The sequence below is a fragment of the Panthera pardus genome, unplaced genomic scaffold (assembly GCF_024362965.1).
Source record: "Panthera pardus isolate Hobbes unplaced genomic scaffold, ASM2436296v1 HiC_scaffold_24, whole genome shotgun sequence".
NCBI lineage: Eukaryota > Metazoa > Chordata > Mammalia > Carnivora > Felidae > Panthera > Panthera pardus.
Genome location: NW_026526810.1, coordinates 5718049 through 5739157, shown reverse-complemented (window position 1 = coordinate 5739157; position 21109 = coordinate 5718049). Strand labels below are relative to the sequence as shown.

At 47.2% G+C, this 21109-nt stretch overlaps 1 protein-coding gene across 4 annotated transcripts in view; it reads right to left on the bottom strand.

Annotated features, from left to right (window-relative positions):
- The window catches only part of MCTP2 (multiple C2 and transmembrane domain containing 2), a 237312-nt gene that overhangs the window by 159609 nt on the left and 56594 nt on the right, over nucleotides 1–21109 (bottom strand). For all 4 annotated transcript variants that reach the window (XM_019460153.2, XM_019460154.2, XM_019460150.2 and 1 more), the window contains exons 3-4: nucleotides 8601–8663; nucleotides 7025–7133 (exon numbers count right to left, since the gene is read on the bottom strand). In XM_019460153.2, the coding sequence (XP_019315698.2) occupies nucleotides 7025–7133; nucleotides 8601–8663 (172 nt within the window). The remainder of the gene's footprint in view (nucleotides 1–7024; nucleotides 7134–8600; nucleotides 8664–21109) is intronic.

Genomic DNA, 21109 nt, shown 5'->3' with positions numbered 1-21109 from the left:
CTGAAGCCAGAGCTCCCTCCTAATTCTGCCCAAAGAACAGTTAGCCAGCTTTAGGGTTTCACAAGCCTCCCCCCAGGCCCCAGAAAATCTCCCAATTCCACCTTGATAGTCTGCATAACAAATCAGCACTGTGTCTGAGGCGGAGAAGAAAGAGATTTACATAAAAGGTCCACAGCACTCTTTCACGAAGGAAGTCCACTGTCCAGGCCTGGCTGACGGCACCAAAACTGAGACGGGTTCTCTCGTTTCTGAGACGCTTCCCCCCAGTTTGTTTCTGGATGGGTCAAGTGACCGAAAGCTTCCAATCCTCCGGCACGAACCTTGGAAGAGCCTTTTCGCGCCACTTCTCGAAGCATGTCAGAGATGCCTTTTCCTGAGGGGGATACCGTGACTTTTCACTTTACTTCCCATTAAAATATAAGGAAAAAAAAACGACTTTTTGCCACCTAATATCTCCAGAATTTTTTTTTTCATTATTCAAGGTCATATTACTGATATGCTCATAAATAAATAGTTTTTACTTTGCCACACCAGAAAGCAGTTTCTTAGAGTAAAACTCAAAAAGCAGATCACGATATTCTAGACAGAGGTTGGCAAACGTTGGCCCATGGTTCAAACCCAGGCCACCGCTTGTTTTTGTAAATAAAGTTTTATTAGAACACAGTCATGACCATTTGTTTACATGTGATCGTTAGATACTAACCCTAACCAAGAATTCTTTCTCCTTGGCTGTTTGGAAAACCACTAACATTTTTCACTTTAGAAAAAAATTAAATAATAAACCAGATGTGATCCGGTACTCTGGATAACTTCTCTCAGTTTCGTGCAATGTATCATTGGCACCGAAAAGTCACATTTTATTCAGTTACTTCTCCCTCTCTCTTCAGTTATGCGGTGATGTGACCAAAAAGGAAGTGAATCATTAAAACGGATCTAAAGGTAATGGCTGTTTGGGCACTACACCAGCAGAGATGAGTAGCTGTCCCTGAGCCCTTATGACCCATAAATCCTAAAATATTTACTTTGTGGCCCCGGACAGAAAAAGTTCCCACCCCACGTTCTAGACAGAAAGTTCCATAAGTGTAAGCACTGCTTATGCAACAATCTAAAGAAATACCAAACTCTTTCCTCAGAGAATGATTCATCAAAACGGTTTTCCTCCCTAAACATTCAGAAACGAAACCGTGCGACTGACTTCCATATCCCAGAGGCGTCCCCCTTCAGAGCCGAGGGCATAATACATTTCAACAACACGCCAAAGGCCTCTCCGTCGTAAGTGAAAATCAATTAAAAAAAAATTAAACACTTAAAAAAAAAAAAGGAAGCTGGAGACTAATGCTGGAGAGCAAATACGTAATGAGGGAAATCCCCAGGGAAAGACAATGTTGTGCCTAGTAGAGAACCGAAGCTCTACCTACTATCAGGAGAAGCAAGTGTTTCTTCTCACGTTGTCCATGCACACTGGTGGACAGAGGCTGCCCAGAACAATGGTTCCCAAGTGTGCTTCCGGACCACCTACATCAGCATCACCTGGGAACTTGCTAGAAATGCAAATCCGCGGGCCCCACGCAGGACCTGCTGAATCAGAGCCTCTGGTGGTGGGCAACATGTGTTTTCATCAGCCCTCCAGCCTGCCCTGATGCCCATTCCAGTTTGAAAATTACTGGTGCAAAGGACTGTGGTGGACAAAATCCTGAGGCCGGGTTGGGTCCCATAGAAAATAACGTCGTAGGGCGCTCGGGCGGCTCAGTCGGTTGAGCGTCCGACCACTTCGGCTCAGGTCATGATCTCGCAGTTCAAGGGCTCGAGCCCCACGTCAGGCTCTATGGGGACAGCCCCGAGCCTGGAGCCTGCTTTGGATTCTGCGTCTCCCTCTGTCTCTCTGCCTCTCCCCTGCTCATGTTCTGTCTCTCCCTCAAAACTAAATAAACATTTAAACAAATAAAAAAGAAAGGAATGTTGTACTGATAAACAACGAGTCTCAGGCAAAGGAGGCAGGAGCGGGAGCAAGCATCCTAATAGTTCCGATCCCTGTCTAGACCAACCGTGTTCACTCAAATGCGGCCCCACCTTGAGAAGGCTCTGGGACATTTTCCCGATCGCTAATATGATGCTTATGAAAATCAAGCAGAAAATCAATAGAGTCACAGTGTAGGAGGCACAGCGCACCTCAAATCATGGACAAAGAATCGGCTGGGAGAGGGATATTTTGTCAATAATGATTAACTTGCCCAATAAATAAAAGAAGACGGACAAGAACAGTCACTGCTGGTTACAAAAGATACAGGTTCTGGAACAACACAGTTTATGACCTAGACGCCTTTGTAGGTATTTATATTTGGATCGTGTTAGGTTTACACAAGATAAAGCCAAAGTCATAAGACGTTTTAACTCTGATGAAACTATTCAGACAGAGATGACAACGGCCGGGATTATAGCACAGGCTATGGTCTCTCTTTTGTCCCCAAACGGCCGAGACATTGAGCAAGCACACACACACCGCAGTATTTTGGTTTTTTTCTACCAGGTGCGACGTCTTCTCCATCATCCACTGAGGTTACTGACCCCCTACTAGGAACCTGCTACTTGGAATCTATCATTATGATACGTCAACGGTGGTAGGGCCAGAGAACTCACTCTGGGAGAAAGATCCAGAGAACACGGGTAAACTGGAAAGGGGACAGCTGGTGTGCGAGGGTACTCCAGGGCCTGCACTCCCTCCCCAAAGTGACAAACTCTTAGAGGAATTCCAAGAATTTAAAACAAAACATGGTGTTTAAAGGTTTGGAACACCCTCTTCCTAGTCAAGTTAAATATGCTCTCCATGGAACATTCTTCTCCAGCTCCAGAGAAGCTGTCATAAGACAAGCTCGATAATGATCCTCATTTGACAGAAGCCCCCCATGGGACACCGTGCCAATTCAAAGCAAGAGTTGGTGTTTTCGTGGGAGTTAACTCTACACCGGTTTATGATTATTCCCTAGGGGTTATTTCAGGTATGAAATGCTACCCGCTCAAATCATTAAAAATAACATAAGGGATGCATCTATTAAAAGGCATATGTTTACGACTGTAGTGCCCAACGACAGAACATAAGAAGTCACACGATCAATAGATGAGAAATTATGATTTTCATAGAAAACACATTTTACCAACAAGTAAAAAATGAGATTTCCCCCCCCACCATTTTGAAGTCCTATATCTGAGGAAGTACAAAGATACAGACAGGCAGAGATAGCAATTTTGTTTTTAAAAAAAGTGAGCAGGGCCGCCCGGGTGACTCAGTCGGTTAAGCGTCTGACTTCAGCTCAGGTCATGATCTCGCGGTTCGTGAGTTCAAGCCCCGCATCTAGCTCTGTGCTGGCAGCCCGGAGCCTTCATGGGACCGTCTCGCTCCCTCTCTCTCAGCGCCCCCTCCACTCATGCTGTCTCTTCCTCGAAATACATAAACTTTAAAAAAAAATTTTTTTAAGTGAACATATTTCATGGATCCTGAAAGATGGAAGTCAGGTGAGATCAGATCGGCAAAGAGTCCGCAATCCAAAACGTGAGCAGAAGAAAGTTATAGCAAAAAGGTTTCAGAAGCAGGGCTGGGTGGGAGCATGTGAGGGTGTGTGGTGGGTAAACCAGGGATGCTCTTAACTTGCAGGCAGCAGGTAGGGGAGGCAGCTGGTGGCCTGAGAAACCGTCGGTTTCTATGCCAACCGACTAGCATAGCCTGTAACAGCTGGGCCAGCACCGTCCTCTCCCGTTGGGGCCAACCAGTGACCAGCAACAGACTTGGACTGCAAGCTGGAACAGGGAGCGTGAACAGTAAGCCAGAAAGGAAGGCTTTGGGTGAGAGGTGATAACTGGGAACTGGGGATAACTGGGGGGGAACAGGAAGGAGCTGCCTGAACTACTGATTCAGCCTGTCCATTCGCATATCCTAGCCCTGCTCGCTATCAGGGAAGGGAGGACACCGTAAACAAAAACAGCACCTGCAGATGGCGGGGCAAGGACAGAGGGACACACAGAAACGTGAGTGGCGAACACACGATACTGACATCCGAGGGATGAAGCACGAGATTTTAAGTGGAGACTTCGTATTCTCAGAAATACGATGGTATCATCTCACTTGTGAAATAATCACAGGCTGATATAAAATTAAATGGCAACTCAATCCATGACCTGACTGCACAATGGCCACAAGTGACAAGAAAATGAGTAAGCTGGAAGGCCAAGTTGAGGAATTCTCCCTGAAAGGAAAAAAAAAAAACCATGGGAAGAATGAGAAAGACAAGCTAACGGACTTAGAGCACTGAAAGAAGGGTCTAGGAGGTACTTTGTCCTTTTCACATTCCAGAACAGAGTAGAAACGAAGCAACAGGAAGAAAGACACTCAATTCCTTAGAATAAAAAAAAAATCCCTTCTTACTAAACAGAATAAAATTTAAAAAAACAAACACAAAAGACTAGAGGGGAGCCTGGGTGGCTTAGTCGATAAAGCATCTGAGTCTTGATTTCGGCTCAGGTCGGGATCTCATGGTTCCTCCATGAGTTCGAGCCCTGTGTGGGGCTCAGTGCCAACAGTGTGGAGCCTATTTGGGATTCTCTCTCTCTCTCTCTCTCTCTCTCTGCCCCACCCCACTCACTCGTGCTCTCTCACTCTCAAAAATAAATAAACATTTTAAATAAATTAATTAAATAAATAAGTAAAAAAATAAATAAACTATAAAGAAAACACAAATATATTTGCCTGTAAGGAAATGCAAAACTCTAAAGGATAAAAGCGGCCATAGAAATAAGACATAACAGACTGAGAGAAAAATACTTGCAACCTGTAATAAACAACCATTAATGCTGAAAGTTACAAAGAATTACAAACAGAGAGAAGAAGAAACTCAAATGAAAACTGGACGAAACCCACGTTCATTACCATGACAATCCACAAAGTACAAATTAACTTTTTTTTAAAGTTTATTTATTTTTGAGAGAGACAGAGACAGAATGCGAGTGGGTTAGGGGCAGAGAGAGAGGGAGACACAGAACCCGAAACAGGCTCCAGGCTCCGAGCTGTCAGCACAGAGCCCGACGCGGGGCTTGAACTCGCGAGCTGCGATATCATGACCTGAGCCGAAGTTGGACGCTCAACCGACTAAGCCACCCAGGCGCCCCGATAAAGTACAAATTAAAATAAGGAGAGTCCACACCCAATCTATGAGATTGTCCAAAAGGAACAGTGATAAAAGTAGATATTCAACAATAGTAACATACTGTAAGAGAGGGCATGCTTTCTGCCTTCTGGAGGACAATTTGCCAGGGTTTCTTAAACTTTTAACAACACGTATCCCCTGGATCCTGACTTCTATTTCTAGGTTCTGTCCCGGTTGCTAACAACAGTTATCTTTTTTTTTTTTTTTTTTAATGTTTGTTTATTTATTTCGAGACAGAGAGAGAGAGAGAGAGGGAGAATGAGCAAGCTAGCAAGGGAAGGGACCAGGAGAGAGAATCCCAAGCAGGCTCTGCACTGTCAGCACAAAGCCCAACATGGGGCTCGATCCCACGAACGGTGAGATCATGACCTGAACCCAAATCAAGAGTTAGTCGCTTAACCAACTGAGCCACCCAGGCGCCCCAACAGTTAACTTCCATGAAGTGCTAGAAGCCAGATGTAGTTTTAAGCACTTTATGTAAGTTATTACCTTCCATGCTTTTAACAGCCTACAATAAAGGTTACTATTATTACCCTCATTGTATAGATGAAGGAACGAACTCACAGAGGGGCCAAGGGACATTTCTTGAATCAAACAACAAATGGAGAAGGGAAGGCTTTGAGCCCGGGTAGTCTGACCCCACTGTCTACACTTAAGCACATGCTACTTTTTGAAAGATGTATTCTTATTTGTGCCAAAAACAAACACAGGGTGCTCATTACAGTATCATTTACACTGCCGAGAAAATTGAAAAAAAAAAGCAGCAACTGTCAGTAGAGGAACTGAATAAATCACACATCATACTATGGAATGTTGCGTAGCACTTAAAATAATGGAGATATACTTGCATGGAAAACCATCGTTGCTCTTGAATACGTATCATGAAGCAAAAAAAGAGCTTATTGTGGGCTAATAGGGACATTACAGTATCATGTTAATTAAAAACATACACGTGTGGGGGCGCCTGGGTGGCTCAGTTGGTTGAGCGTCCGATTCTTGATTTTGGCCCGGGTTGTGATCTCACAGTTCGTGAGTTCGAGCCCTGCATTGGGCTGTGCACGGACAGTGTGGCACTTGCTTGGGATTCTCTCTCTCTCTCCCTCTCTCTCTCTCTCTCTCTCTCTCTGTTCCTTCCCTGCTTGTGCGTGCTCTCTCTCTCAAAATAAATAAACTTTTAAAAAACACACGTGTGTACATGTGTGTGTTTTAAAGGCACAGAAACAGGGGGAAAAGTGAACGAATCAAATGACACGCAGATAACAAATATTCTCCTGAGGGAGCGAAGCCCCGTGGGATTTCAGTGCAGGAAGGGGATGGGGTTCAAAGGGCATCTTCGGCTCTGTGTACATTTGGGGACCTCGCACGGACATCTTTTTCTTACGTATCATTCTCACGTCTATTCACATGTACACATATTCACACACATGCTCACGTTCACATATACATAAGAAATTATGTACTTTTTACGTACGCTCACGTCTTTTCTTATGTGTAATTAAAGTGGAATCGAGGAAGCGTTTTCTTGAGCAGCTGCTAGCCGCCAGGATAATGCTATTCTCGTGGCCTTATTTCATGGAATTATTACTCATATCATTATTGTGATGATTACTGTTCTTACTGTTGCCATTCTCGTTGTTCATTTAACCACGCTAAAGGAAAGGAAGATGCAGGGTCTTCAAATAACTTTGCTGCAAATGCTCGATACCTTCGGGGTATAGGTCTGAGCTCCGCTCTGTTGCGCGAGACGAGAAAGGTGCACTAACAGCATAGAAACAAGAGTGGAGGAACAGGTGCGCGGGCTACAAGGCACCCAGAAGAGCCAGGCTTACCGCAGCGATCTCGGATGACCAGGTTGCGGCCTTCCTTCAGGTGTATGGTGAGGAGGTAGGCAAAAGGACTGGGCAGGTTACTCACGCCATCGCCGGCTTCCCCAAACATCTGCACAGATGGAGAAGGAAGGTAAGTCTGGTGTCTGGGGACCGAGGAAGAGAATTTCAGGAACACCTCTTAACTTGAGAGCAAAAAAAAAAAAAAAAAAAAAGGCGGGGGGGGGCAGGGGGTCGCCACCTTCAAGCCTCATCTGCCACCCCACCCGCCTTGATGACCAGGTTACTAGGTCTTACTAACATATCCTCTATAATTATCTCCAGTGGGATTGTATCCAAATTCACGATGGCATCCTTGCAATATTTAACTCCCCCTGCCCCCCAAATCACACAAGGGGTATTATGCCCTCGGAAGTATATCGGTATCTGAAATACCCTTCAACTCAGCGATTTCCTGTAGGATTCTTTCTTTCTTTTTTAATTTTTTTTCAGTTTCTTTATTTTGAGAGAGAGCAAGCAGGGGAGGGGCAGAGAAAGGGTCAGAGAGACAGAGTCCCAAGCAGGCTCCAGCACTGCCAGCTCGGAGCCCGATGCGGGGCTCGAACTCACGAACCGCGAGATCATGACCTGGGCTGAAGTCAGGGGTCGGACTCTCAACCCACTGGGCCAGCCCGGTGCCCCTGCAGGATTCTTTCTTCTAGAACTCGCGGAGGAACACGAGGGAGGAAGTGGCAGGCAGAAATGCAGCTGTGGGGCTGGCCCCGACAGACATGTGAACGCTTCTGAGGTAAAGTGGCTTCCTCATTTTCTCCCCCTTCCCTCCAAGCCCTTCCACTCCCCTGCACCCCCTCCACGTGAAGTAAAAACGTTGCAGTTCACGTTCAGGACCGCTCAGCTGCCGGCCTCCGCGGCCCGCAGGTGCATAAGGCACCTGTCCCTCCTGTGTCCACATATGATGCCTTTGCATGCTCTCCCCTCGGCATATTTTTCCTCCATTCCCTGCCCCCCCCCGCCGTGGTGTCTCCTACACTTGACCTTCAGTCTTCCTCCCCTCACCTTAGCTCACTCCCCTCCCCAGGAAGGCATCGACTCCCACAGGCCACCATGTTGAATGCAAGTCTCTTTTCGAATATTCATCAAATGAATCCAACTAAAGTCTGGTTTTCGAACCAGAGTTTTGCACTAGTCCCAATTGTTGTCTTTCCAGAGACAAGAGACAGAGAAAGTAATTTATCGTTCACTTTTTTGACATTCAATTAATCGATTCTGTGGCTAGGTCTCCCTTGACGGCCTTCTTTTGAAAACTCCCCCGTCTAGGTTTCAAAGCACTTCAGAATGGCTTTGTCTCCTTTACTCTCCCACTCAACTGGAGAGCTGCTCTGTATTTTTAGAAAAATCCGTCCCCGTCTGACAAATCAATAGACTCGGAATTAATCTCTTCCAGCTAGAATTCGCCAGGCCGGTCTTTGCAATGGTTCAGCGTTCTTGAAAAATAAAAGAGGCAAAGAAATACAGACGTTTGGTAAGAAATATCTACAGTATTTGCTCTAGCGTTTGCTTTTAAGGCATTGTCACTCACAGATCGTTCTTCAAACTGCTGGGATGTCAGAGAAGCATTCAGATCACCACTGCCGCACAGCTTCTGTAAAGAAGAGAGAAAGAAACAACCTGCTTCAGGAAAGCAAAATGACATTAACCTACAGGGATATCCCCTCGAATGCGCCATCTGCGCGCTCAGTTTCGGGTACGCAGGCTGCTTTTGCGCGTGTGTGGCAAGTCCTGGCAACAAAAGTTTGATTCGGTGGAATCCACCTGCCTGCAGCCTCGGCCGTCGTGGTCACGATCGGAGCATCAGTGTGGATAAGGCTGATTCTCCTCCACCACCGGGAGGCTCCATCGTCCCTAGTCCGTCCAGGGCTTGGCGTGCAAGCTGCTTTCTTCCAGTGAACAAAATGCGAGCAGGAGAGTCACCCCACCAGCGCCCTCCCCGGGCCTGCCTGGCCCCCCTGCCCACCGGAGAGAAATGGACGGATCATGTACCGGTGACCCGGGCTTGTCACGCAGGAGGAGACGTTTCAAAACGTGATCCGGAAGACCTTCCTCAAGCCGTACCTTCGTGAGACTGTACCGTCACCAACCCAGGGGTAAGAAATGCAAATTCTGAGCAAATGACCTCAGAATGAGAGGTGCCTATGTTTTCTAATTTAAGATGCCCAGGAGGGGCGCCTGGGTGGTTCGGTGGGTTACACTTCTGACTCTTAGTTTTGGCTCTGGTCTTGATCTCTTCGTCGGTGGGATTGAGCCCCGCGTCAGGATCTACACTGTGCAGAACCTGCTTGGGGTTCTCTCTCCCTCTTTCTCTCTACCCCTCCCATTCTCTTTCTCTCTCTCCCTCTCAAAAAAAAAAAACAAAAAACAAAACAAAACAAAACAAAAAAAAATACCCAGGAAAGGATCCCACAGAGCAACGAAATGGGTAACAGTCAACAGTCAGTAGTCAGTGTAGGATACAGTAGACCTGTCCATTACGCAGGTTTTATACGTACAACACAGGTTCCAGAAGAATCTGGGGACTCCTTGAAGGTTTCTGGGGCTGGATGTAAGGATGGCTGTCTGTATGCAAAGGCAGAGTGGAAGGGAAATGAGCTAATGATCTTCTAGCATTTTTGGATATGTTTCTGTCTGTCGGGCACATTATCCAGGGCTGATTTCCTGTGTGAGAAACACGGGGTCTCTCCCTCCAAACAAGGCTGGGTAACTCTGAAGTCATAGGCAAACTGAGGCAGACAGCAGACCTGCGGAGGCTGCTTCAATGACCTTGAACCACTGAGGGGAGACGCGGGGACCAGGGGCACCACGGCCTCTTTGGTCTTTCCTGTCCATCGCATCCATCAGAGAGGTCCTGACACAGGGCAGACATCCCGCCTGGATGGTAGGCTGCCTTCCAAGGCAGTGACACGCAAACACACACACACACACACACACACACACACACACACACACACACATTCTTCGTCTCTGTCTCTCTCAGAGAGAGCTTCAGGCAGCAAGAGGCCCTGGGTTCCCCAGCACGAGGGCAGCTCTTCAGCCCCTAAGAGGCACGGCGGGAGGGTGAGGGGCCGTGAACAAGCAGGGGTTCTCTGGTCCACCCCCTCTGCATGCAGGGCTATCACAAAATGCTGCAACCAGGCAGCCATCGGCCCTGATCACAAGGTGGCCTGAAGCCTGACAAGTCCTTTCCCAGGAAGGACAGAGGCCCTGGGACTTCTGCACACATGATTCTCACACCGGCCTCCTTCTCCACCAGTCCCAGGCCTAGCATCCCTAAGACTGCAAATAAAATTCATTTACTTCAGATTAATTCACCAGGACCAAGGGTGACTTCAGGCACTTTGACCTTTCGTGAAGGCTCCCAGCCCTGTGGTCACCAGAGTGACCTTGGCCCTGGACATACCACTGCTGCCCAGCCAGGAAGAGAGCCCTAACCCTCAGTGCAGGAGAGCTGTTAGCAGACCAGAAAAGAGGGGACAGCCTCTACTAGTCATCTCCCCCCCCCACCCGCCGGCTCTTCACACTCCTATTTTGTTCTATGGGAAAGACACCCAGGATGGTTGGACAGGACTATCTGATGACCGCTTTATGAGGACAATCAGAACCTTACTCAACTCCCCCAGTCTCAAAAGGTTTGCCCTTTTACAACACACACAATATCTCCCGGAAGCTTAACAACCCCTCTTCTAAAAAATTTTTTTAATGTTTATTTTATTTTTGAGAGAGAGATGGAGAGAGAGAGAGAGAGAGTGAGTGGGGGAGGAGCAGAGAGAGAGGGAGACACAGAATCGGAAGCAGGCTCCAGGCTCTGAGCTGTCAGCCCAGAGCCCGACGCGGGGCTCGAACCCACGGACCACGAGATCATGACCTGAGCCCAAGTCGGACGCTTAACCAACTGAGCCACCCAGGCGCCCCATAAGAACCCCTCTTCTACCTGATTTATGAAACCAAGAGAGCCCAGCCACGCTGCCACGTCCAGAGCCCACAAGGCACCACGTGCCGTCTGATGCTCTGTGGCCTGAAGACCCACCAATGTCTCCAGTTTTAGGAAAAGAATCGATGTTCCACTTAACCAATCCTGTGCAAAGGCAATTCCACAAAGCCCCCAGCGCTGAGATCAGGATTTCCATTTAAAGGACGTGGTCATTCGCCAAAGACTGTGGTGGTCCAGAATCTTCTACTGTCAAATACAAAGGAGGACGGCCAGCGCTCGAAAACGTCAACCCTCAGAGGACACCCCAGACGCGCTCTCCCAACTTGGCCTCGTTGTATTAATTAGTCCACATCCCCACCGTGGCTTCCACACCATCAAAACTGACAGCTTTTATCCAAATATGTGATAAGCCTTCCACTTACAACAACATGGAAATTAAATGTGAAGAATGACATTAATTCAACATTATGGCTGGTTTTACTCACAGAAAAGTCACACAACTTAAACTTACGGTTCCCACGGCCACCGTAACTGTCACACACCATATATACACACGAACGAAGGAAACCGATCACCGTAAAGAAGAACAGAAATGCTACATTGGCACCAGAGGACACGTTACAGCTGCTGGGGGACACATAACCTTGAATATTCCCCTACATTCTGCATAGAGCCTAAGATATTACCCACTGAATAGAAGGTACATTACTTCACTTCTTTGTCAACCCAGTAACCACGTCAACGGGCCTTTTCTTTAAAAACAGCACAATTAAGGGGCGCCTGGGTGGCTCAGTCGGTTAAGCACGCAACTTCAGCTCAGGTCATGATCTCACGGCTCGCGGGTTCAAGCCCCGCATCGGGTTCTGCGCTCGCAGCTCAGCCTGGAGCTGCTCCGGATTCTGTTTCTCTCTCTCTCTCTCTCTCTCTCTCTCTCTCTCTCTCTCTCTCTTTCTCTCTGCCCCTCCCCTGCTCATGCTCTGTCTGCCTCTCTCTCCAAAATAAATAGATAAAAACAGCACAATTAAGATTTTCCTCAAAGGAGTCCCTGATACCCCACTATCATTAGAATATATTTTTGATGTTCTCAACAAGCATAATCAAGCCCTCTGTTTTTTTTATTTTACTTTTGAAAACTTAATGGTAAAATTGCCTTTTTGTATATGTGTATAGTGCTACATTGTTTATATGTTTATTTTGAGAGAGAGAGAGAGAGAGAGAGAGAGACCAAGCAGGGGAGGAGCAGAGAGAGAAGGAGAGGGAGAGAGAGAGAGAGACACAGAGAGAGAGAGAATCCCAAGCAGGCTCCATGTTGTCAGCTCAGAGCCCAACATGGGGCTCAATCCCACGAACCCTGAGATCCCGACCTGAGCGGAAATCAAGAGTCACTTGCTTCACCAACTGAGCCACCCGGGTGCCTCCAATGGTACGGTTTTTAACACACACATATATTTGAGGGACCACAACAATCAAGGCAGATCTGTCACCCCGTTAACACTTATTCGTGCTATCCCACTGGGGTTTAAATCATCCCCAGCCCGCGGCAGCCACCTGTCTGTCTTCCTCACGTAATTTCATCTTTTCCAGAATACCATACACATGGACTCAGCCAATATGCAAACATCTGACACTGACGTCGTTCACTCGGCCCAATGCCTTTGAAGCCTATCCAAGTCGTCCTCTGCAATCATTCAAACCATTTTGGTGGCCGAATAGTATTCGATCCTACATTTATGCATTTGGTGTTGGTTTCACAAATGCCAAACACGTTATTTCTAAGGACACGGGGAAAGATGAATAATTTTGAATATCGTAATGCTAGGGGCGCCTGGGTGGCTCAGTTGGTTAAGTGTCCAACATCAGCTCAGGTCATGATTTTGCGGTCTGTGGGTTCAAGCCCCGCGTCAGGGCTCCGTGCGGACAGCTCGGAGCCTGGAGCCTGCTTCAGATTCTGTGTCTCCCTCTCTCTCTGCCCCTCCCCTGCTCACTCTCTCTCTCTCTCTCTTTCAAAAATAAACATTAAAAAAATTTTAAATTGAATATCATAATGCTAAAAAAAGGCTAATAGGAAAAAAAGGTCTAATTACTTAGAAACATTCCAAAATTATGGCAATAACAACGTGGCATGAAAATTAGGATCTGGTTTAACCATCTCTCCCATAACTCTCACTGCTGCCTTTTGGATAAGTGGTTTTGTGTTTTTTGTTTGCTTTTGTTTTCAATGACTGAGAGTTTGCATTGGTATTTCCACTCTACCTGAGCGGAAAAGGGTGGCAAGGTCATAAACTTTGCCTTCTCTTTAGGGAAGAGTCCTCTAGCTGCAGGAAGGCAAATTTATTAAAATTTAGCAGGATACGGGGAGATACGAGCATGGATGGGCCAATCATATAAAACAGAAAAGTCACCAAGGATCCTAAGACCAAGACACTGATGTGAATAAACAGTTTCCTTTTGTGTATGCTAAACGTGACCTTGTACAAATGCCACCTCCCATGTGGCTCATCCAAAGGCTCTCACCATGAAGTACACACAGGAAGCCAAATTATAAACCATGTAAACAACCGCGGGGGGTTTAAACTTCAGTAGGAGACATCAACCCACAGCCAGGAAAGCTAAATGAGGAAAAAGCTGGCTCAGGAGAGCGTTTCTACAGTCTCTGGAAAATACTCGGGACATGTCAGTATGGCAAGCAGTCCCCGTAAGACATATTGACCTAACCACTCCTCTCACGTCTAGGTTACCGAGAATCTGAACACTCTGGCTGACAGTGGTCACAAACACAAACACCCAACAAGACAAAGGAAGGAGTGAAATAAGCAAAGGGAATGGGATGGCGAGCCAGACCCTTAAGCACAGCCCGGATCCAGTGACAGAATCAAAATGACCCACAGGGCAACTAGAGAACAAAATTACGGTGTCTGGAGCACCTGCGGGGGGCTCAGTCGGTTAAGCGTCCGACTTCGGCTCAGGTCACCATCTCAATCCGTTCATGAGTTCAAGCCCCGCGCCCGGCTCTGTGCCGACAGCTCGGAGCCTGGAGCCTGCTCCGGACTCTGTGCCTCCCTCTCTCTCTGCCCCTCTTCTTCTCATGCTCTGTCTCTGTCTCTCTCTCAAAAATGAACAAACATGAAAAAAAATTTAAAAAAAAACTAGATGTCTGTTCAGAAAATTCAGGTCTACCAAATGGCTGAGTCTATGCATATCGCGTTTTGACACAGCTTTGCAGGAAGCTATTGATCATACAATCAAGGTACACGTATTTAGTTTCCCCCCCACTCCCAAGAGTGTTTTCTCTGTAAGTGATCACCCTGGAATAATAATATGCAAAATATAAGTCGTGTGTGTGTGTGTGTGTGTGCGTGTATGTGTGTACCTATATACCCTACTCAGTCACATGTCAGTATTAATCAGTGACCAGCAGGGGCGCCTGGGTGGCTCAGTCGGTTAAGCGTCCGACTTCGGCTCAGGTCATGATCTCGCAGTTCGTGAGTTCAAGCCCTGCGTCACGCTCTGTACTGATGGCTCAGAGCCTGGAGCCTGTTTCAGATTCTGTGTCTCCCTCTCTCTCTGACCCTTCCCCGTTCATGCTCTGTCTCTCTCTGTCTCAAAAATAAACGTTAAAAAAAAATTAAAAAAAAAAATCAGTGACCAACAAATTACAATCCACCACCTACTTTTATAGATAAAGTTTAAACTTTGAAACACAGCCTCACCTATTCATTTGCATACTGTCTATGGCTGCTCTCAGGATACAATCCCAGGGCTAAGAAGTTGCAATAGAGGCCATAGGGGCCACAAAGCTAGACATACTGATTATCCGGCCCTTCATGGAAAAAGTTGGCCCCTGGTATACTCAACCTTTCTTTTCCTGTTCAGTCATAGTTGTCCACTGACCTTTCACACGCTGTTTCCATGCTGTTACCAGTAGATAGTTTATTTCTTATTATTTTTTTTAATTTTAATGTTAATTTTTGAGAGAGAAACAGAGGACAGATAGAGAGAGAGAACAAGTTGGGGAGGGGCAGAGAGAAACGGAGACAGAGAATCCAAAGCAGGCTCCAGGCTCTGAGCTATCAGCACAGAACCGGACACGGGGCTCGAACTCACGAACCCTGAGATCATGACCTGAGCCGAAGTTGGATGCTCAACCGACTGAGCCACCCAGGCGCCCCACTTGGAGATAGTTTAAAAGAATAATGGTCCCCTTTACGTTTGCTTAGCACTTTATAATATACAAATACACACGGACTCCTATTAACTTATTTTAAGGGGCCCACAGGCTGTCAGGAGTATCATCAATTTACAAATGAAGAAGTCCAAGTGAAGAGATAAATGGCTGCTCACTAAGGGAGACCAAAGAGTTAGGCGTTCCCTTGACTGACCTGGGTCCTCTATTCTTTTCACAGTGCCCAGACTTGCCCCAAATCCAAAGTCAGAACACCTCTCCCGGCATGCTGACTGGCAGCTCCCTGCAGGGGCAGACGAGGCCCGGGAGTCACAAAGACTCTGGTTCCCACCTGATTTGTTCTACTTCCTAGCTTCGCGTCCTTGAAAACGCGACCTAAAATTCAAGACGTGGGAACCTGCCCACAAGGGGCAAAAAAGACACTCACCTCGCCGATTGTTGGGAGAAAAATGCATTCATTCAAAGAGATCTACTGAGCATTACCGTGTTTCTGGGGCCGGACAGCGCAGGAGGCTGCCTGTATGCAGAGCGAGCCAGACAGGTGGTCCAAGGAGATAACGCTCATGTTCCGTACCCAGCAAGGGTCCTGATACATAACCTCTCGGAAGGTGGTACCGGATTGGGGTTGCTTTCCTATTAGGACTATTATATTGCTCATGATTCGTATTAAGACAGGGGGTGTGTTTAGGAAGATGAGGAAGAAAACTCAATGACGGAGGTCACCAACCTGAGTCCCTCCCTTCATTCCCTCCACCACTCCCCTGACACTTGTATCATGACAGTTGGAGAGATGTCTAATGACGCCTCGGGCCCGTGGGACCTCCCTTGGCACACAGGGCTCATCCGCCTAGGCAGGCTTCCTGCATGGCTCTCTCCCCAGGCAAAGCTTCTCCTTCAGCTATTCGCCGCCTATAGGGCAGGTATCACAACGCCACCTGTATATTACAGATCCCTGCCTGGCGAGCAGCACAGTATTGAGCCCCCAGCGCTCCTCTGGATGGATGCCCCTCGTGGGTACCCCGGATAGTCCTCGTGGTGTAGCAGGACCGTCCGACAGGATGGGAAAGTCTGCATGATCCAGCGTCAGAAATAACTCTGACATCTGCTGCCACCTCCCCCGCTCCTGTCCTGCCACACGGCCGCCTGGCTGTTCCTGAAACACACCAGGTGTTCTCCTCCCTGCCTGGAGCCGGTGCACTTACTGTTCTCTGCCCTGCAGAGGCTTTTCCTCCAGACGCGCACACACCTTCCTTCCTCGCCTCCTCTAGGCCGCCGGGTAAATGTCGCCATCTCAGAAGAGGTCTTTCCTGGCCACTCCGGGCAGAACTACCACCCCAGCACTGCGCAAGCATCTTCTGTGCTTTGTTTTTCTCCCTTCCACCTACCCCTCTCTGAACCTATCTGTAGCCTGCCACTGTTGAGATCAGGATAGGCTCTCCAGGAGGAAGTGGATTTTTGTCTCCCTTCTTGACCGCTGGGTTCCTGGCGCCCCGAGCAGCGTCGGCACATGCGAGGTGCTCAACGCGTGAGAAAGGAGGGAGGGAAGAAGAAACGGGGCACCCAAGCTGTGAAAGACCCTGCAACGTGGCGGACACGCCTGGCTCGCCGACACCATGAGGCTGAGTGATGATTTGGGGGATAAACCAAGAATCGTAAAAGGGCCCGAAATTGAAGTGCAGAGACACTAATGTACTCGTTCACCAGCTGGAGGCCCGTTCCCCTGCACCGGTTTGTCATTTTGCTTCTTTGTGGTCACTAAACTGAAGCTCTGTGGTTGCCGAGTAGCGGTTCTAGAAACATCCCAATCAGGTACTTCTCTAAACCACTCAGCTCATCTATATAAGCTGGCACCAAAGCTAGTTATTTAAAATACCAACTGCCAAATGAAATGTCAGGAAAGGATGTATCCCGGTGGGGGCGGGGGGGGGGGGGTGGGAATTACATGAATGGGGGGGGGGGGCAGTAATCCTTCCATTCAGGGTTATTAGTTGCTGGCCATCATAATAAACCCATTCAAGCACTATAATTACCCCTGTATTTAAAAAGGCACAGTGGGGGTTGCCTGGGTGGCTCAGTCCATTAAGCATCCCACTTCAGCTCAGGTCATGATCTCACAGTTCGGTTTGTATGTTTCAGCCCTGGAGCCTGCTTTGGATTCTGTGTCTTCCTCTCTCTCTGCCCCTCCCGTGCTCACTCTCTGTCTCAAAAATAAAAGCATTAAAATAAATAAAAAATATAAAAGGGCACAGTGGACACAGAGAAATAACAACCAATATCTTCCTTTCATTACCAACTTTTTTAGATCACCAACTCGGAGGTGTCCCAGGTTAAAGGATCACATTTCCAAACTCCTTGCTGTGCACACAGTTTTGTGTACGGGCTTTGGATTCAGAGAGTTCCCAGATTGGGATCCTAGCTCTAACACTACCTGGATGACCTTAGGTAAGCCATTAAACCTTCTCAGCCCTCATTGCATTCTGGAAAGTGTACTGATAAAAATAACTATAGTAACACGAATAAATACAAATATAATCATAGCAGTGAGCCCATGCCTGCCCCATAGTTTTGGGCCACGAATTCTCTATATTTTTTTTTAGGCTTAAAACTTTATTTTGAATGAAACTTAACTACTAGGCTTTCCTCCCTACCTACCTGAGTCTTAGGCACATAACATGCCCTCCCTGACCACCTGCTCAGAGCGACCCTCTCTACTGACCTCAAATGGTCAGCTAGCACTGACCGGGGACTGAGACCACCTCGGATCCTTGGTCATGTTTTCCAATATCTGGGGCTACTCTCAACTACATCATCAACACAGAGGACGGGAACCAGAGGCAACTTTCTGTATTTCCTCAGTACCCGATTTTACAAGGCAAGAGAGAGCATCTCGTAAAATAAGTACTAGGGAAGGAAGTGAGAAGAAAATGCAAAGAAAAAAAAATAAAAGAAAAGCTATTCTCCCTCTGGGTCTCCTTAACTGTAGCTTCTCCATATTTAATCTGACATTTGGGAAGTCCACTAGTGCTCACTGTACATCCCCCTCCAACCCCCCCATCCAGGGCCTCCATGTATCACCACCTTCCTCAACCAGCTGAACTTCTTAAGGCTCCACAGCACCTAGCATGGTGTGTGGCTTAAAAGTCAGCTTCAGAGGGATGCCTGGGTGGCTCAGTTAAGCATCCGACTTCAGCTCAGGTCATGATCCCACGGTTCACGAGTTTGTGCCCCGCATCGGGCTCTGTACTGATGGCTCAGAGCCTGGAGCCTGCTTCGGATTCTGTGTCTCCCTCTCTCTCTGCCCCTTCCCCACTCATTCTCTCTCTCTCTCTCTCTCTCTCTCTCTCTCAAATATATAAAAACATTAAAAACATTATTTTTTGAAGTCAGTGTCAGAGAAACATGAGTCAATATATTTCACATAAACAAGGTTTGCAGAAAGCTGGGCAGGAAGAAAAAGAAGGCATCATCTCTGTTCCTCAGGAGCTTCCAATCTAACACGAAGCCAATTTCTAAATAACCAACTAAATACAAGGTGGGGTCAATACACCTAACAGATTCCCCAAGTTTTTCCAGGCCCTGATATAATTATCACTCCGTACACACTAATGAAGTTGAGGTTTATTATGATTTGACAACCATGAAACAGTGTGCTGTTGCTATCAAAATAACAGGAATATAAGGTGCCCTTTACCACCTCCCGTGCCCAAGTTTTGGTGATGGCAGCAAGGAGAATAAAACTGTAAGACCACCTTTCATCCATCAGAGGCCCGATATACAAAGTCATTGAAAGCAGGCAATCTGGTTGCCAGGCAACCATGAAACCCTACCGGCCTGAAAGTGAAAATAGACAGCTAATAAATTAATGTGTCAATCAATAAAAAGGGAAAGGTCATGCAAGAAAGCCTGGGTAAAAGTTTGGACTCGTCCTTGAACCCTACGGGGGGAAGAGACAGCCTATGCCACAGGACTTTAAGAATCGTGGCTTTGTGGCCTAGGCAGGTTGGCCATGTGGATATGGAGGTCATTGGCTCAAGCGAACAAAGTGTGAGCATGTCAAGATCTCCTTTGCACCTCAATCTCTATTGCGAGATGGATGGCTTACCAGACACCATTCAGTGTGGAACCTACCCGTCCTCCTTGCAGGGATTCATGTTCATAAAACAATCTCCCGATTCTATGTGATCTCATGTAGGCCGACTTCCAAGAGTCCATACGCCTAACAGATTCCCCAAGTTTTTCCAGGCCCTGAGATAATTATCACTCCCTACACATTAATGAAGTTGAGGTTTATTACGATTCGACTTCCCAAGTAACTCGACAATCATGAAACAGTGTGCTGTTGCTATCAAAATAAATATTAGAGTCTATACGGTATTTAACCCTCATTACGAACAGTCAAGGTTGTCATTTATAGCTCTGTCTCGTGAGCATTGGGTTATCATGAGTTGGTCCTCGGAGCCAGATGGCCGCTGGACAGTTAATACAGGTCTAGGAGGCAGGTGACCTTCTCAGGGTCTTACCCAGTGACACCTTTGCCCACTACCAATTTGCTTTCCCTTCGCTACCTCCCTTACCTGTTCCAAACCCTTTCTTCCTCTACAGATGTCTGCAGAAAGCAGAATGAGGTTAGCGCTCGGTAACAGCAAAAGTGGCATGCCAGGCAAACAAAAGCAGGGTAATTAACACTGACTGTACAGTCGGGAAAACGCTCACAGGGAGGGAGAATTTGATGGGTGAGAGGGTTTCCTGGAAGAGAAGTACGAGACGAAGAAGTGAGGAGAAGGAGGTGAGATGCATAAACGAAAATGTCAGTGAAAAGCAAGGAAAGTGAGACAGCCTCACGGCATTCATGGGTTTTTCACTTGGGCCACCCGGCGGGTAACAGTGATGTTGCCAAGAAAAACGGTCTCTGTGTGTGAGAGCACTTCAGGGACACAAAATTCTGTCAGAACAAGTTGAGATCGGGTTTATGTGCAATGCCCACGGCGATCAGAATTAAGGGCCCAAAGAAAAGTCTGGAGAATCCTCTTCGACCAACGTATCCTTTATTCTAAACCTACTTTCTTCCATTTTGGTTTTATGGCTGGTTGAAGCACCTTCAGAGACTCTTCCAAGGCTCCATGTGGCTTCTCTGTTCTCACATTCTTTCTTCCTCTTCCTTCTTAATTTTGTGCTTTGCTTCCTCATTCCATTTCCCCATAACTGTCAACCTGCACCTTGCTTCCCTGCTGACACTGGCAGGACTAAGAAGAAACTAGAAAACATTCAGACACCATCATTTGGGGTCTTATCCCACGGCTGCGGGCTCAGCCTGGTACCAAGTTGCCATTGCATAAAAAACATGGAAGACAAACCCCAATGGGTGCCTCCGACCACAGAAGTTACTTTCCTTACCCCTCTAGAAAGCTACAAACAAAATAAGTCACAGCAAGGATACTCGGTGAATATCTGATTGTCCCTGTGGGGCACTGGGTTTGTGACTTGCCAACCCCTTCCTCCCCGCTCCTTCCTTCCCCCAATTTCATGAAAGTGATAGAAACCTGGCCACTATTCATTAGGAAGGAAACAGATGGCCCACATCCTAGATACAGATTAGCCAACCCCAAAACTCACGGATTCCCCAGGACTTCCACCTTCATTGAAAAAAAAGAGAAGATGGGGCGCCTGGGTGGCTCAGCCGGTTAAGCGGCCGACTTCGGCTCAGGTCATGATTTCGCGGTCCGTGAGTTTGAGCCCCGAGTCGGGCTCTGTGCTGACAGCTCAGAGCCTGGAGCCTGTTTCAGATTCTGTGTCCCCCTCTCTCTAACCCTCCCCCTTCATGCTCTGTCCCTCTCCATCTCAAAAGTAAATAAATGTTAAAAAAATTTTTTTATTTAAAAAAAGAAAAAAAATAAAAGAAAATAAAAGAAAAAAAAAAGAA